General features: G+C 41.3%; 1 protein-coding gene across 7 annotated transcripts; it reads right to left on the bottom strand.

Annotated features, from left to right (window-relative positions):
- Positions 1-681: 681 nt before the first annotated feature.
- LOC311273471 (sorting nexin-14-like) lies at positions 682-18,457 on the bottom strand. 7 transcript variants are annotated; one of them, XM_084380560.1, is made up of 30 exons: positions 17,730-18,457; positions 17,463-17,583; positions 16,654-16,727; positions 16,188-16,266; positions 16,061-16,104; positions 15,856-15,943; positions 15,684-15,768; positions 15,442-15,598; positions 15,194-15,269; positions 14,987-15,031; positions 14,777-14,857; positions 14,475-14,589; positions 13,997-14,152; positions 13,763-13,887; positions 13,086-13,144; positions 12,107-12,133; positions 10,429-10,575; positions 9,644-9,776; positions 7,862-8,048; positions 7,439-7,522; positions 7,169-7,269; positions 5,025-5,136; positions 4,802-4,842; positions 4,440-4,559; positions 3,143-3,266; positions 2,545-2,709; positions 2,339-2,434; positions 2,115-2,206; positions 1,154-1,210; positions 682-946 (listed from the first exon to the last, which is right to left on the bottom strand). In XM_084380560.1, exons 1-30 carry the CDS (start codon positions 17,864-17,866, stop codon positions 905-907), a joined length of 2,970 nt encoding a protein of 989 aa, XP_084236686.1. In that variant the 5' UTR covers positions 17,867-18,457; the 3' UTR covers positions 682-904. The 7 variants fall into 7 exon arrangements, with proteins under 7 accessions (XP_084236686.1, XP_084236685.1, XP_084236688.1 ...); XM_084380559.1 differs by having other exon boundaries at positions 14,475-14,592; positions 17,730-18,453; XM_084380562.1 differs by lacking the exon at positions 12,107-12,133 and having other exon boundaries at positions 17,730-18,454.
- Positions 18,458-18,928: the final 471 nt, after the last annotated feature.

Here is an 18,928-nt window from a genome sequence, read left to right as displayed (position 1 = left end):
CTAAAAACCTGCTAGACAAACTCTACTTTCACGTATCTCATTGATTGACAAAGACATAACACAGATGACAGCAACTTCCAAAATTGAGTGTAATCACTAAATGATGCTACATACGAAAGCAAAAATTGGCTGTGACTGCAATTATTTTTCTTGAAGTTGCAAGTTCAGTATTTTGTTCACGAGCAAACAAGCTTTAAATGACAATATAATCAACCAATCTTCATGAGAAAACATGAGAATTTATTTTAGAAGACTGAAGGAAAAATGCTGAATATCAGAACCAATACCAAAGTAACATTTGAAGACAATATCTTTTAATAAGTTTTCTGTGGCTTTAGGTTCTTGAACTGCATGTGCTGATTGTGATTTTTCATTTCTTCCTTTCAAAAATAAAAATCAGTAACGATTACTTTTGGAATGAGTTTCCCCATTTCGATTATGTAAATCTGATTCCACAGTGGCCACGTTTCAAACGCTGTTACAGGCTTTAATATGAGGTGACGAGTTTTACAGCAGTCGAGGTATTCACACCTGCAGCAGTTCTACCATGTGCTCAACAGTATCACAGGGTGAAATAAATAAGGATTATTAATAGTAATAATTAATGACAGCTACAGTCAGCTGCAGCAGTCAAACACACTTTTACTCTGTTTGCTTTTATACATAAGAATGCACAAGGACCGCTTTTATGTCATTTATTTATACAATTTATTTTACAAAGTGAATGATGCATAAAGCAGAAGGGTCCCCATGTTTCCTCTTCTTGTTGTGGCAGGTAATCAGATCAGCTGTTGCACGTTGATTGATGCGATCTACACGTTAGTTTCAGGTAACGGGGCCGACAAAAGTCTCTGCATTGGTGTGGGCGTAAGCATGTCAGCTCATGTTCACTGAACTGTTCATTTTACATCCATGGAGCCATCACAGCCGCCTCCTTTTGTACCTGCTGAAGATACACAGACAGAATTAGCACATTCGGTTTGAAGATGTAATATATAAAACAAGGTTAATGAAATATGCTGCTATTTAATGTACGCTATGACACAGTATCTTCGTACTTTTAGTGATCTTTCAGCATCATACAGTCATAATGGATGGGTGGATATATTCAGAAGCTGTACTCCTTTGCTAACCGAGACTAGGATCTGTTTACCTTGTTCAGCTCCGGGAAAAGTTCTTGAATAGCGATGTCCAACAGCACATACGTCAGCTGAGGAAGACAAAGAGCAGGGAGAAGATGAACAGAAGGCCTGGATTTTTTAAAATGCAAAACACATTTTATAACACTATCTACATGCTGACTTGCGGGGGAATATGACCTTGTGATCAATCTGCACAAATTATTTTCTCTCATGTTATTGTATCAAGACAGGCTTTGTGGCGGTACTGACAGTAAAATGCTTCCAGGCCAGCCCAACCTACATAAAAATATAAACAAAAAACATGTAAATATTGGGGGAATGCACAATGTCCGCTACTTGAATGAATCAATAAACAAATGCCTCTTCCGGGTATGAAAAACAAATGTGCTCCGACAAGCCCCAGGGAAATAAAATGTCAAACCGAAGGTGGATAGGGGCTTGGGTTTCAAGGGGTTCCCGACTAAACCCAGTTTTCTCACTAGAAAGAAGTGGGCAGCCAAGAAAACACAATAAGGCCTAAACAGACCAGAGTTTCTGGCTGGCAATCTAAGAGGGAATGCGGTTCTCAATGGCTCAGGGACAGGTTCAGACTGAGGGTGAGAGCCACCTGGGCGCCATTCCCCACCTCTTTTAAGCCTTGTCACACCGTGATTGGCTGGGAGGGAAATGCCCCAAGCTGCTTCCACTCCTCAATCAGGAGTCAGTCTCCCCACCCTGCACACAGGTGATCTGAATCCCCTGCAATTAGTCTGGAGGGATTTTGGAAAATCAGCCCAAAACAAAGAAAGATAGCAAGTCTCAAACAATGGGACTGCTACAGCTTGATCTCACTTTCACTAACACATCACCTGTCACATATTCTCTCAGGTTGATTTGTTTTTGTCTTGTTTATGTGTGTGTGTGTGTGTGTGTGTGTGTGTGTGTGTGTGTGTGTGTGTGTGTGTGTGTGTGACTGCCCTTGTGCTTTTGTACCTGTTTGTTCAGAACTGGCTGTTGCAGTCCGTCAAAGAGCAGACGTACGCCTTCGTACTTGGCCTCTTCTCCGATACATTTCGTCAGGAAGTCTAAAGATGATAGGTTCATGAATTTCCAAGCCGACACAAAAAACTGACCACTTGTCTTCACATCTGTACATCAGTGTTATGGAAAGTGGAAAAGTCACATAAAAACACTAGCTGTAATAAGTGAAAGAGTACCTGGAATATAGGTCATCATCTCCTCAAATGTCTTCTTCGCCCTCCTCTGCTTGTCTTGAGCCGAGCGGGGTGCACTGCTCTCGCAGAAAACTGTGTCTGCGAGGGCCAAGATTACAAGTTTAGCAGTTCACCTATTAAATTAGCACGTTTAAAGTAATATTTCATCATTTTTTTTAGAAAAACACACATTGGATGATTGAATGTACCTCTAAGCAGGGTGATGAGTGAGACGAGCCGGTGCTCCTGCACCACCTGGTTCAGTTTGTACTGAAGGTAGTAGTCTGTGTAGGTTTCCAGTGTGTTCTTGAGCAGGATCCTGCCCGTCATTAGCAGGTGGTGCAGCCAGTCGGGGATGTGGAAGACGACTCGTCCTGACAACCATGAAGGAGAGGAAGAGGAAGACAGAGAGAGTGTGAGTGAATAATGGGCTCTACTTCAGGTCGTGATGCTGATTCCTGAGGGAACACGAACAGTAATTCCTTACTGCTGTATTTTTTAACACCTTCTATGTTCTGTATTTTATTCATTCTTTTATTCCTGGTAATAATAAAGGATGTCTAAAGGTATCATACATACTTATAATGTATTTACTGGCAATGTAAGGTGACCTTTCCCCCCTAGATACACAACTATGGGGGAGCTGTCCTGAGCTACAGCCGACCCTCGTACAAGAAAAGCAGACCCTCACTTGAAAAATCCCAATACTCAACTTCAGTGACTGTAACAATGCATCAAATAAAAAATGACCATGATCAAAAAATGGGGTTGGGATGAACATATAGCGATAAACAACATCTTACTTACCCAGAAACATTAAGTAGTCATACACCCCTTCAACAGTGATCATTTCCATGAAGTAATTCTGGTTGTGTCTCTTCTCAGTCAACTCTGACCGGTTGGCATTGTTTTTGAACAGGTCATTGAAGAGCTGCGAGAGAAGGATTTACATTCATTTTTACACTCTGCTGAGGTGAATATTTCTATATGTTTCTATTAAAAAACAAAATGTAAAAGTCTTTCCTCATTTTAAGCCTTATGACAAGAGGTTAATTGTGTTCATCGCTCGATTCGGAGGCGATGACACATTAATTCCAGTACTTCAGTGAAGTGGACATTCATATTAAATCAGCCAGAAATGGGTGACATTGTGTGTAAAAAGCTCAAGGCTTGTGAAACCTTTTGTGATCTCAACGATTCGGCCTCTGGCAAGTTGTCAACTCAAAGGCTTGGAGCCATTTTTGGCCCACTGCCTGTCAGAGCAGATAACAATTGTGTGAACTATTTTAAATAGATGGGTCAAAATACGGTGACCCAGATTGTTACAAAAACTGCACCGATATATATTTTTTTCCCCAGAATACCATGTACCAGAAAACTGAAAAAAACAATTGGCTGTCTAATGTCTCTCTTTACTTCTTTAAAGGTACATTTCACCCCAAAATTAAAAATATTCTTTCTTCTCACCTGTTGTGCTATTCATCCATCAAGACTCTAATGGTGTGAGTTGCAGAGATATCGACCAAAGAGATGTCTCCCTTCTCTTGAATATAAAAGAAAATAGTTTCTCTTAACATGTTCTGTGGATTATAAGTTATGATTTCTTAAACGAGAAATTGGTGTTTTTCAAATGTAATTTTTTTTTTTTGTGAGTGCCATCTTGTTCCATTATATTCAAGAGAAGGTGGTCGACACCAACACAATCTAGGTGGATAAACATCACCACAGGTAAGAGGAAAATATGTATATTTGATTTGGGTGTGAACTGGCCCTTTAAGCTCCAGTTAAACTTCACAGCTGGACCAATGGTATACAATTCAAAACAAATGAACACTGACATTAACAAAACACAGAAACAAAACAACAGTGTAAACAGTTTTTTACAATGATGTCTCGGCAGACTTTGCACTAAAAACTATCTCAAAAACATTTAAGCTCAGGTGGATTGTAGGTTTTTGACCAGAAAGTGATCAATGGCAACCGTCCAATGTGAACAACCATTAAAACTAACTCTGAGCGCACTCCACCTAGACTCCAAGGATAACATTCCTGGGGCCTAGGCCTGCAGAAAGAAAGTGAGGGAGTATGAGAAAGACTTGGAAACCTTTTTATCGTTTTCTGAGGTGGGACTCAGGATGGTGAGCTCGGGGCGGCTGGGTTTGGGTTTGGGAGATTCACAGGAGTTGAAGAAGGACTGGATGAAGGGCTCCAGATGCTGCCCTTTCTGAGAGAGGAGGCAAAGGACACAAACTGTGTAAGATCCAATGACAGTAGGATTTCTCTTACAGATGTATTTGCCATATAAAATGTTTAATGGCCTGCTCAGGTTGTAAGAAAAACACAAGTGAAAGCTTAAATTGGAGCGATGTGATGGGAAACATTTGTTTTGTTGAAAGAGGAGATGGAGAGAAATTGAGCAAGTCCCATCCCACACACATTCACACCACACACAAGTTCATTTCTTACCTCTTTTATCAGCTTGCTGGGAACTGACTTAATGATTTTCCCTGTGAAACAAAAATACTTTATCTCAGTGATGTATGGCTCTGTCACATTTTTGCCTTTGGCTGAAACACAGATATCTTTTCACTGCAGCTCAAGGTCAGGCTGCCCAAACATTTTCACACAGTGTTTGACATGTTGTGCTGTTCAAACATAATCCATCACACCAGTCACACTCATACTGTACCCAGGTTCACGTCAGGTAGCATCTTGTCCAAGAACTGAGACTCCATACTATGAGGGGACAGGAAGTCGGCCAGGAGCTGACTGTTGCTCAGCTCCGGGTGCTGCAGAAGTTTCTGCAAAGAAAACGCATGTTGTCTTTTATTTTGCAGCAGAACATTACTTGGAGGACCTTGGATCGATGCTGTGGCTTTTAAATATAACACTTATTCAATCAAAACTCTTTAACTCATTTTATAAAGACAGGCAGTAGTTTTTCAAGGACTATACCTGTAGTTTTGTATGTTTTATAGCCTATAGACAGAAATAATATTATTGCTTACATTTTTTTTCAGCCTTCAAGGTAGCCTTTTCTGTTCTTATTTCAGAATGATATAAAAATCAACATGCAGTGACTTTTTGAAAAAGGAGTCTATCATAGCGAAAGACGGCATGGCTCTAAGGATGGCAATGTCACTGTTTAAACAGCTACTGGATGGATTGCCATTCAATTTTGTACCGACATTGCCTCAGCTCAACTTTTAATAACCATCAGATCATAATTTTAAATTGTGCAATACTTTGTTTTATGAATGACATTCCCATCTGCCTCAGCTGTACTTTTTGTGCTGTGTTAATTGCAAATGTTGGCTTAATAGACCTGCAACTATTAGTCGATTGAAAGAAGGCTAGTTTGCAACTATTTTTAAAATCAATTAATCGTTTAGTCATTTTTCAAGCAAAAATGTCAAACATTTGCTTCTCAATTGTTGGGATTTGCTGCTTTTCTCTGTCACTTATGATGGTAAATGAAGAGTTTTGGGGTTTTGGACTGTTGGTTGGACAAAAAAAGCCATCTGAAGACATTACTTTGGCCTCTGGGGAAATTGTGATGAGAATTTTTGACAGTTTTATTATATTTTACATGCTAGACAATTAATCCATAATAAAAGTAATTGTTGGTTACAGCTGTAACATGTGATATTTGTGCAGGAAGACTTGCTATTTAAGACTCTTTGTTTGTTTTTCACTAAAATAAGATATGTGTCCTATCTGGGATGCAATGAAAATATTTGTTTCTTAACGAAATGTAAATTCAATGTATTCCAGTATGTTTTTAGTGCAATATTAATTTTTGTTTTAGGAATATTATGGTGATTATCATGATGATAACGTGACTCACAGTTATATTGGACAGGGTAATCCTGACATGAATCGAGATGCTAAACATGGTAAATATTACTCGCCAAACATAAACATGCTTACACCATAATTGTAATCATGTTAGCATCCTGATGTTAGCGTTTCGCTCAAATCGCCCCTGTGCAGCCTCACAGAGCTGCTAGCACAGGTGTAGAGTCTGTCTTGTTGTAATGTCTGGTATTTCGAGAAGGAAGCATTAAAAATCTTTCCTTGGTGTTGTATTCTTGACACTTCAGTTGCAACACATCTGAGATTTTCTGCGCCGTTTCAAGAAATAACTAAAAGAAGACAATCAAAGTTGAAAGTTGAATGCGATGCTAAAAAAAAAGTGGATGGTCATCACAACTGCAGAGTCTGAAGTGTGTTTTGAGAAGTTGCATCTGTGACAGCCAAATGAGACAGAGAGATAATTTCTTCTCCATTAGGAGGGTTGTTTTAACCTGTCACGGGTCCTGACATACCATAACCTTTGTTCTCCTACGTTCATAACGATCACTTTTAAAAGGTTTTCTGAAACTGGACACACTCTGTTCCTGGAACAAATGCTCAACAACTGAACCCATTACAATTAAATCTCCACATCTGGTCACTCGAGTGCTGCCTATTCAGCCAGTTGCACTGAGTGGAAAGATTTGTCTGGAGCACTGTGTGTGAGCGTGTCTGGGCTCTGGGCCTGAGAGAAAGTGGAATTAGGAAGATCTACAGAAGTGAATCTGTCACTTTTACTCTGTAAGTTGATCCGGTAAGTAACTGCAACGTCTCCCTCTTGTAAAAATACTTGGGTTAGGGTCTTACTTTCAACTTCACAGATTTTAGAAGACATCAGCAGCTGGTTTGTCTCTCTGCACAGGAGCATTACACAATCAGAGGTTTCTTGTTAAGTCCTGTCTCACCTCAAAACTATCTATATTGGGTAACTGTGTCTGATAAAATTCAGTGTCCAGTCTTCTCAGATATCTACTGTACCTGAAGGTATTCCTGGAACTCCTCCCGCTTAGATGTGAGGAACTCGTAATTCTTGGGACCGATGATTCTCTTCGAAGGCAACTGCGCATCTGGAAAAGAGCCTACAGGAGGTGTAAGATTTCACAGATTTATTTCCAATATGAGCCCCTAAATGATGCAACAGGGCCATTAAACTTATAAAGGTTCACTTGGAAGTAATGTTCTGTGAATCCTCTGGAATCTGTGAGAACATTTTGACGGGTTTTTTCTTCCAATATGCAGAAGACTTACCATGAAACTCAGTGAGCTTTGATTCAAGGACGTAGAACTCCAGGTATCTTCTGTACACGGACCAGTGCTCAGTCTCATGTCCCACTGCAGACAAACACAAACATACATTAAGATTCATGAGCTAGATCTCCTCTCGCTTAGCATCGCTGCTATCTGAGGGAACTATGCATGATGGGAGCTCCAACAGGCAGCGGGAGGTAACTGAAGTTAAGTTTATAGATAAATGCTAAAGATTTGAAACCAAGTTATAGAAGTTTTACACATTTCTGTAATCATGACCTTAATATCACACATTATTGGTCAAATTCTTACTCTGATGAAAAAGCTATATCCTACAAAAGAGGACACAACAGCTCACCCTCAGACCTGACCTCCCTCAGATGACAGTAACTGAGACAGAAGGACGGGTCTGCCTGACCTCACCTGCCTTCCGGTCGTTGCGCTCTACATCGATACAGAACACAGGAATCCTCTCCCTCTTCACATCGTCATCATAGAAATCAATGTACGGGATGGTGATGTTCCAGGCTGAGAGGTTTCGGGGGGTGCTGGGGGTGGAGGCCGCCTCCATGGGGGAGTCATCCTCCAGCACCATCATGGCTTCCTCCACCTTGAATGGAAGGAAGTGAGAGAGGTGAAGGTCGGGTAAAGTTGGCGCCTTAAGAAGAAACAGGTAATGGTCAAGATTGCTATTATAGTAGTGCAAAACATGACTGGAGAGCTGTCGTTTAACTATTGGATTTATTTTGTTCTTTGAATTGAAGGTCTGTTGATCTGGTACTAATCTATGATTCAAGTTTGCTCATCTGTGTCACCTGTGTTTTCCATCCAGTGCCCACCTATAAAAATTTACAACAAAGGAAATGACTCTTTAAAAAAAAAGGTTGCCTGAGACTCAGACACAAATAAAGGAAATACAAAACAAAACACAGCAATATCCCTTTACATTAAGTTCAGGAGGGGCAATTAGGCTGGAGCAGTATTCACAGACATTCAGCGAACAGATCCTGTTTCACTGCACCAGCTATGGAAGACAGGTCATTACATCTGTACCTATACTGTACGTATCATCCTAAACACAAAATGTGTATAATAAGAGCAAACAGCCAGGAACTTCCTGTACAGGAAGTGTAATAACACATTGGTTAAATTGCTCTCAATCAACGCACAAGTTTAGTCACTTTCCAAAGTCTCGCATGTGAAACCTTCTGGCAATTAAGCATGCAAACTCCTGCTGTGCAGACGAGCAATTTAAAACCAACAGCTAACCTCATTAGATATCTACACAATACATGGCTGTCATGGCATCAAAACGTAATTTCTTAACATTCTGTTGATAATTGTCATGTTGAATGTTGCTGAAATCTTTAATGCTTTCAAATAAAATTCTGACACATTGCACCTTTAATTTCAGGGCTCTGTACGTACGTAACGTATAGTATGTTTAAACATGATTAAATTAATACTCAGCCAAACCTCCATATTTTAGAGCCAGTTCTATAGTTTGTAGTTTAACACTTAGTTTAAACTTTAACTCAATTTATGTTTTTTATAACACCCCAATAATACTTTAGGTTAATTAATTTGTTTGAGATTGGGTTTTCTCAAGGACTATAAAGACTTTGTCGACACTTTCTAACTTTATTTTATAAACAACTGAGGTTATTGCAATTTCTTGTTGAATTCACTTATTCCTGTTTACAATAATCAACATAATTTGTTAAGAAATCTAATTATGTATGTATTACTGGGTGCACCTTAATTATGTGCTGGTGAAACTTATTTACAAAACTTCAATGGAGCACCCGACAACTGGATATACTTTATTTATTCGATTCTCTCTGAACAGTGTGCAGAAAATGTTTCATCAAACTTGCAACACAGGTTAACAAAATTCAGGGAAGCACGGAGAATATTACAGTTCAGCTGGTTCCTCAGAACAGCACAACCACTTTGTGTAATTGGGTGAATTTCAAGCCAGTAGGCAGTGATCCGAGATTAAAACCTGTGATATGTTAACACATGTGGGGCAGATTTGGTGAACAGTGTGGCTTCCCTTTCTTTACTCGCCAGCACCCCCACCTGGTAACTACATTGATTGTGTAGAATTACTTTCCTTTAAAGTTAACATGCAGCATGAATCAGAGACATCTGTAAGAATGAGGAACACACACATGAATGCTAATATTTTCAGACCAGCCTCACCATATCGTCCTCTCCCTCCACCAGCCCGTAGGATGGCAGCATGGCTCCCTCCATGGTTGTGCTCTTGAACACTCCTTTGATCTTACTGCCAATGCGGCTGATCCCGAAGGACTCGCCCCTCTTCGACGTGTTCCTGCAGGCCAAAACAGGGATGGTTATTAGACAATGCGCGATGGAGGCCGTGTGCATGGCTTCAGCAAAGCGCATGCAGCTTGAGAGAAGTGGCGGGGAAGGAACCGAGGAGGAGAGGAGGGAAAGCGAGTAGCAGCGGACTGAGCGTCGGTGCAGCGACTGTACAATGGGGAGGAAAAGCTTAAGTAGCCAAACGAGAAGCCAAAATGTCACATCACAGCCATCTCACAATGAAATGCCTGGGTTTCTTGTTTAAAGACCAACAGCAAACAGAGCAGTGAGCAGTGATTTCATGAACAGTGATTTCAGATCTGCAGGGGATCACACTTTTTAATATCAACCAGATCAGGTACACAACATCACAGGTGCTCTGCGTGAGTGCCTGTTAGATTAAGTGAGTGATATACCAAATACACCAGAAACTGAACATTGAGAAGTCACTGCATTGTCAAAAACAACAGGCGAGTCTTCAGCCTAAACAACACAGAAAGGTTGGGGGAGGACACAACATGACAAACAAAAACAGGATCCCATGCATCGGCCCAACCATGCAGGCTTCTGGCTGGGACTGGGGGGTCACGTAAAGGGGGGGAAAGTGAACAGCATGACATAACACTGAGCGACCTGTGACACACGGATGGACCCTGACTTACTTGGGTGATGAGTGGCGGTGGGATAGCGAGCCGTATGGGAAAGTTGTGAACGTGGACTGGGCATGGAGGGAGTTAAAGGATGCGGGTGAAGAGCTGCCAGAGGCGGTGAACAGTGAGGATGGGGACTCAGGGCTCCAGTCCCAGGAGCTATAAGCAGAGCAGGGTCACGTCCCCAACGGGCAAGACGAGGGAGAGGACCGTGGATCATACCGGGGCAGGCAGTGTGGTGGTTACAGAATCAGAGTGGACATACAGTCACAGACACAGCACGGTGGTGGCAGTACATAGATGGAGTAAAGGGCGGACAGACGGGCAGAGTGGAAGGGAAGGGGGGGGGGGTTAGTGAATTGCAGACATGGAGGGAGTTGAGGCTCATAGTTGGTGAGTGTTTACAAAATGCCGGTTCTATCTCGTCTGAGAGGCATTATTCATGCTGCTTTGAAAACTGCCTTTATTGCGTTCTTAACCAGAAACTAACACATTAGACCAACCATCTTTTCTGAAGTTCCCCTAATGTTTCATTCTCCAGTTTTGGAAGCGAGCAGACCTCAATTTGAAAAATTATTAAAAAATAGAGTCTAAACCAGTGGTTCCCAACCTGTTTCTGTTAGTAAACTGACAACCGCTGACATTTTTTTATGGATATTTCATATTATATTCAATGCATAACAATACCAGCACAGAACAATTCTCTGTCTGTATTCATTTAAAAACATTTACAATCATACTTACATAAATGGCTTCTTTTTTTTTTCTTCTTTTTTTTTGGACAAATTCAGTGTTTTCTCCTCCATTGGCCATTGTTCCAATAACTCTTTTGTTTTGTTGTTGTTTTAATGGCATACAGTTCTAACAGAACAGGCTGTTAAGCGAAGAGCAAATGCTCTGTGAATGTAGCTTGAGTTCAGGTCTTCACCGTGCCCTTATCCTGTAGATGTGTCCTATAAGTTGATCTCTTGAATAATAATCTCAACTTTAAACAGAACAATATAATTTTCTTTACAAACGTGACTGAAATGCTGAGATAGACCTGTTGATTTCTTATACCCCTTAAAATCAAGAAGGCCTAGCAACCTAAGCAAAAAGGCAGTTTTCCTCATGGGGGAATGTCGGGTGTATGGTCTTGACCTTCTCTATGTGAAAAGTGTCATGAGATAACGTTTGCTGTGATTTGGCGCGACATAAATAAACCTGACTTTTGACTTGACCACCCATGAAGCTCTGGCGGCCCCTAGTGTGGATCAGGACCCCCAGGTTGGGAACCAGCTGGTCTAAACCTTCCAAAACTAATGTTTTATATTGCATGTGTTCAGCAGCACAGCTTGATTAACATATGATTAATGATGACTCATGCTATGATCAACAGGATTAGCTGATTAAGGCCACTTTTCTCAGTCTTCTCTCATTTGCATTTACAAATAAAACACGTATTTAGGGGTGAAATTAGATTAGCAATTCAATTATATTCATTATTACATTGTCAACTCATGCTCATTGAACTGAAGCCCTGACTGCAGCGGGCCCAGAGCACAGTGAATTTGTTTTTTTAAATAAATGGCAGCACGTGTTCCTCTGTAGACCAGTCAGGAAAAGAATGACGTGTCGTTTGTTTCTTGCGTGCAGCAGCACTGCTCAGCCAGCCACTGGTTTGATCAGCACACTGATGCCTTATACTCACCGAATGTCATCCAAACTGAGGCTATTTCTGGAACAATATGCACAAGGAGTTAGTGGCAGGGCCCCATGGCCACATACACACCACACCCCGTGATAGAAACATGACAGTCGATCCCTGAGCTAAGGTCACTTCTAATTTAAGTTTCATCATGCTGCAAAGTGAATAACTCTCATTTTCATATTGCTTATTTGCAGCTCGTTTAAGATATTTGATGCAGCTAGCACATATATACTATATTCTGCCTTCATTGTGCAGTGGGTAGTGGGATACAGGGGGTTGTAAACATTCAAAAATGTCTATTAAATTATCAGTGAAATTTAGAAAGATTGCAGGGTGTCAACAGGTATTAGCAACTTAACGTTAATGATGCTTTTTAAAACTTTTTCAAGCTGATTTTAACCAAATTTAAGATGGATTTTGGACAAATCATCTTTTTTTCTTATACAAGCATTAAAGGAAAGTATAAAGTTAGGTAGTATATGTGTGATTTTATGTAGGAATATGGTTATTACAGTGAGTTAGGATTATCTACATTTTGCAAACAGGTAAGTGCAAGTAAAAGGTTAAAAGACAGTATTTTAGAAAGAGGTTTAAAAACAGGTTTATGTCACTCAGAGGACTTTGACTCATTTAGACAAAAATTGCATAAAATGTTAAAATTTCAGACGACGTAATGACTTTTATGGCCTCATATTTGTAAAACTGAATTTCAGACATTTTAAGAATTCTTTAAGACCTGTAGACACCCTGGACTAAAGGATGTGGGGTTGCTTGTGGCACAGCAATCATTTTTCTGCCAAAACAAATAAACTACCAGTGAGGCATTCTGTGTTTTACATGCTTGCTGTGGCTACATCATCAAGAGTCAGCTGTGCCTTCTGTCAAACACTAACTGATGGATCAATATACTGGCAAACATTGTGGGTCAAGCTTTTATTTTGTTACACACAAGAACAAATATTGCCCAACCGACACCTACCTGCTCATCCTGGAGTTCCTGGCAGGGGACTCGGCCCCTCTTAGAAGCTGGCGGAAGTACTGAAGGTAGACACGGAAAAGGAGCAAATAAAGGTCAATCAAACACAGCATATGCAAATCCTGGACCAGTATATAACAGGAAAAGTTACCAGTGTGCTTATCGAGTGACCTTTTCATGTCTTATAAAACAGCTGGACTGTTTATTTTGGAGCAGGAACAGCAACGGCAACAAAATATCAAATAATATCATTATTTTCCAGACCCACTGTTCATGCAGGGCAGTGGCCTGCTGTGGACAATGGTCCACCCAGCTGTATTCAATGAAACAGCCTCTGAGGGGTGAAATTCGGTTTGGCAGCTTGGCATAACGCCAGTGTCGGCTCATTGGCCAGTTGCGCGTCTGGTATTGATGACACGGCCGATACTGGTTGGTGGCTGAGAGATCGGAAGAGGATAGCGCAAGGAAGTCAATAAATTCCAAACTGAGTCTAATTCCAGTATTTGGTAGATATACAAATACACAAATTTACTTTCAGTTTGTGCTAAAAGAGCCGCGTTTTAAAAGGACAGTATTTAGAGATCAGATTCAATTCAGATATAAGGGAAGGGATTCATAAATTGGGCTGAGCCTCAGGTACATATGAGTTAAGGGATTTACTTCTTAATGGAGATGCTAACCTCATCACTGTGACAAAACATGGGGGTGAAAACGTTCTCCAGGAGGGACAGGACGTGCTCGTAGGCTTCAAACAAACACCTCATGGTCTGCAGCTTCACCACCTCTGGATACGGGCCCTCTGCAACTGGGACAAAGAACAAAAACCACAGAGACTACATGTTAAGAGCACACATACGTGCTAATGTGGGTCTGGTAGGTAATTATAGGATTCTTGGAAGATCCCAGTCACATACTGTTGCGTATTTCTTCCACTATGAAGGGGTCGAAGCGGATCTTGTCAACGCTCTCGTCCAAACAGTAGGTCTCATAGATCTTCTTCACCTCCTCATGAAGCATCATCTTCTCCGAGTCGGACAGCTCTGGGCACAATATCCTGTCGTTGAATTCCTCTGAGGAGTTAAAAGAGCCGTACACCTCAGTCTCACTGTGTGTCGGGACCTTTATGAATGCATCACTGCGGTGCCCATGAGTGTCAAGGCTATGGTTAGTTTCTAGTGAGTTTTGCTGATGCTTTCAGACTGAGAGGTGAGGGAAGGGCCAGACTAGGCTATAGAGTAAAAGAATGGCATCACAGCTTCTTAAAATTACAAGAAATTAAACCAAAAAGAGCATTTGGAATTTGAACCGTATGATTTAAAACCCTGATTTCGTGCAGGTAAAAGCAGCGGAAGTATCTTTTGAAGACATCTGAAAGGCTCGGGACACACTTACCGACTGCGAGGCAGAACTGGAGCACATGGACGGCCCCTTCTTGCTTCAGGAAGTTCATGAAACGGAAGAGAAGGTCTTGCTGTTCTCTGATTTCCTTCAGCTCCAGCTTCAGCACCTGCTGAGAGTGAGACGGTGACAACACAAACAGAAATCACAGTTAACAAAGGCAGCGCTTTTTAAACAGTTCAAAGATATGTGAAGCTCGGGGGCTAAAACACGCTCAGTCTGCATGTTGTGATTGCAGCATTTACTAGATATTACTGGTGGCTTGTTGGGGAGGCAGTACTTGTTGGAACACTTACAGAGGGCTTTTTGTTGCGGAGATCAGAGTACTTTTGCAGGAAGGGAACCAACGCTGAAGCGGGCTCTGTGGCCTCTTCAGGCTGGAAGGAGAGAAGTAGATAGAAAACATGTTTATCTCATCGACCCATGAAACATATACACTCTGCAGCAATATGTGTGCAGAATGTGAATGGAGCTACCCGTGCACATCAGTTCACAGCTGTACTTACAGGGGAGTTGTCGATAAATATCAAAAGCAAATGATTCACTGTGTCCTGAAACAGAAAAACAGCAGCCAGTAAGTAAAAAAACGTTTAATGTTCAAAAAGAGACATCGCACGTTAAAATAAAATAAATACAGATCAAATATAGTCTCAGACTGTGTTAGCAGAAGGCTTTGAGTCAAGAAAAATGGCCCTTGATGTGTCTACACTCACAGGATCAGCCAAGTAGTCCATTGAAGGAAGGAAGACAGAACCAGCCAAGACTTCTCTTATCAGGAGAGTAAGAGATCTGAGAGGAGTGAAGAGATAAAGCAGCAGGAAGTAAGAAAATAAGAGTGTAAAGAATGATCCTAATCTACTACTGTTTGGTGTCAGCGCTGTCAGAAGGCCACTGGTAGTGTGATGTTTCGTGACGGACAAATAGGCAGTGCAGCGCTTTGACTAAAACAGAGCTGTGTTACCTGCAGTCTGTAGCCTTCGGTGGCAGGATGTAGGGGAAGAGCATCTCCGTCAGCTTCCTGAGGTAGAGGAGCTCATCTCTGCGACTGCGAAGGGCTACGTGGAGGTCAGGACCGTACTCCTCCAGGGCAGCTTGTTGAAGAAACTCCGAGTTCTTCACTACAAAAGATCGGAAGAGAGCAGAGAGGTTTGTTTCTTTGCTTTTGATGGTGCACGCAAAGAAAAGACTGGACGTGAGCGGTACCTTTCTGTCTCGCCTTGCTGATTACTTCAATGTGCTTCATGGAAACTTTAAGAAGCTTTTGTGTGATGAGGGACGCCACATCCACCTGAGAGAGAAAAAAATTCAAATAACTAATGATGAGTCAATCAGCATCCAAAGGGTTTTAACTCCGCCACATGGTCTCATTTGTCACCTTCTGGGTTCGGCGGACCAACACAGCTGCAAAGAAGCGCAGAGTCACCCTCAGTTCGTCCACAAATGCCTCATCATCAGTGATGTCTCTGAAAAGAAACACTGTATGGTCACATCCATCGCTGCATTTAGCATATTATACAGGCCTTATTGCATCACCTTATTTTAAATCGTGGTATGCAAAAAAATACAGGAAAATGGATTACCTATACCAAGGATACACAAAATTTTCCAGAACCAGCTCCAGGATCTTAGAAAAATAAAACAGAAAAGGACCATCAGATAATTTGGCATATCCATGTAATAATGATGTGATGATGAAGCATGTTTTACCTCTGAAAGAGACGCATCCACCTTAGAGGGAACCTTCAGGTCAAGCCACGGCTGATAGTTTTCCAGTAATAAAGTCGGTCTACCAAATAATAAAGAAATAAATACATAAAACACACAATTATACATAAAGAAAAGTGCAAGAGTCCAGTCTGACCACTAGATGGCAGGGTAACACCTTCCATAACTCGATGATAAATAACAGTGTGTGATGATCACATTTAATGCATGTTGACAAACCAAATGCAATAAAATAAAGGCAGATTTAAATAGTCTGTCTTTGATTAGACAAAAAAAATGTGATTAATAAAATGTAATTAATTAATCACTGATTTTTTTTTTCTTTAACTAAGTAAATGTCTGCGGGCATTACGTTTAGCTTCTCGGCATAGCTATTGTTGACACATGTGATCAGGTCACAACACAGCCACTTCCTACTGCTGCACCATAACATAACCAGGTATCTCACCTGTGCCTTTTGCATTTGATTTTTCCACAAACAGCACAGCTGTGGCCCAGTGGAAACAGCTCCTGTTGGTAGGACTGCCGGAGAAAGTTAACATACTGTAGATTAACAGCTTTTACAGGGATCCTATCCATCATCATCCTCTGTCACAAGTATTAACATGCTCAAATCACTATGAACCTTAGATTTATCATGTGGAAGCAAAAATGATGTCGGTAACACTTTATAATGACCATCATTTATAAACTGTAAATTTATTGTTACTGTTACTATTTATTGTCAGGTTTCGGAGTAACGGAATACATGTAATGGGATTATGTAATTAGGATATCAAAAAAGGGACCTGTTTTCAGTTAACGTTAGGGAGAACGGATGTGATTAGGATACATATATATTTAGCAAAAAAGAAAAGGTAATACTAACAGGATTACAATTTTAAAATCAAGTATGATAGACGGCAGAGTCCCACGCAACATCACTCTGGTCTCGAGTGAACACACACATGTTATATTTTGTGAGAACTATAAAACTGAGAGTAACTGAGAGTAATCAAGTGACATTTCTTTATATTGTGATACTTGAATTAGGTTACTGACTACAGGTAATTAGTAACTATCAGAATACATTTTAAGACTTTATTAACAGTGAAATAACTACTAACTAAAGTTTAACTAACTACACATTTACCATTCATCAATGTAGGTTATTAGAAGGTGCTACCATGTTGTCAGATTGTTACTGATGTTGTTATTATGATGAAGGCTGAGTCACAAATAAAATGTGAACTCAGTCTTCATGAACCTCTGACCCACCTTGGTCTTTGGTTTGATGGAGATGAAGATGTTGGGAAGCAGAGACTCTGGCCCCAAAGAGCAGTAGAAAGTTACGACCCCAGCCAGGAAGGACCAGAACACCATTATGATGTGTATATATCTGACAAAACACAAGAAACACGCAGCTCTTAACCGAGTAAAAACACACAATAGTCCCTTTATAGCATATAAAAGGGCTAGATATGTGTGTGAGGGGTGCCATAGATGAAGCTGCAGTGATGGAGTTGACATGCACTGTTTACTTGCCTGTTTAACAGCAAAGTGGACAGCAGCAGGACCAGCAGCAGAAAGCAGAAGACTGGGTACTGTCGGCCCAGCTCTCTGAACCGGTCCAGCTTCATCCTGCGTCTTATTTTCTGCAGACAAGCCCCGATGCATCCCATCTTCGTCAGCCTGTTTACATGCAGCCTATTGCATTTGACTGTCAAATGAAGAAGAAGGCATCTTGGAGCGACTGTCCAAAAAAATAAATACAGGCGTGGAGAGGCGACATGGGACACAATCCAAAGTCATTGTGCGCTGCTCGCAGTGATTTCTTTATTTATCCGCTCAGTGCACTGTGGATGTTATGGGGCCATTTCTCAACGCAGTCCGGGCAGCGTCGTTAATTTTGCGGAATCAACACGCAGGTCGGTAGGATCAGCTGAGGACGGAGCGAGGCGCCGCGCACAGATGTAAACCGCAGCAGGATTAGAGGCAATTACGCGGCATCACGCGTGTGCGGGCCGTCCTTAAAAAAATAAATAAACTCCCACAGTGTTCAGATAATGGCTGCGGCCGCTCATGCTGTCATTTCTGCCCCATCGAGGGGGTAACGTTTCGCTGCCTGCTCGTCAGCGCCGGGGACGCGTGATGTCACCTCCGCCGCGCTCACAGCAGCGGGCGGCCCAGCTGTAGTGTAGTTCACCCGCCGACAGACAGACAGACAGACACGCAGCTACTTCATATCAGCTTCATGCTTCCTCAAATAAATAATGAATCGCACGAGGTTTGAGGGGCGACGCCGAGGTGGGAGTGCCGCTCCTCCGCCATTTATTAATTGTCTCAGATGAAGGGCTCGAGGTGCATTGTGGTAAATAACCCACATTTCACGCAAGAAAACTAAAAAAGGAAACTGGAAATCTTTTTCTTTTTTTTACGTACAACAATCGTGCCTGTTAATAGTGAATGAAATAAACCACGGACCTTGAAGGCACCAGTATGTCTACTCCATGGATGTATTGAGATTAATGCATTTGAAACTGTATTATTTTGGGCCACCATCCCAGTAATTGACCTATATTTGCCTGTCTTGATGGTTCCTTGAAATACACCATTTTGAATTTTTTTTTTCTATCTGCTTTGACTAAAAGTATCTGCTTGAATCCATGGTTTATAAATGTAATAGTGAAATTCATTGTCTATATTGAAATGGGTAACTGTACTTAGTAGTATTCCTTCACCTG

This window comes from Pagrus pagrus, assembly GCF_965226575.1.
Source record: "Pagrus pagrus genome assembly, chromosome: 18".
In the NCBI taxonomy this organism is placed as follows: domain Eukaryota; kingdom Metazoa; phylum Chordata; class Actinopteri; order Spariformes; family Sparidae; genus Pagrus; species Pagrus pagrus.
Note: the sequence above shows the minus strand (reverse complement) of the source record. Positions and strands in the feature narration are given on the sequence as shown.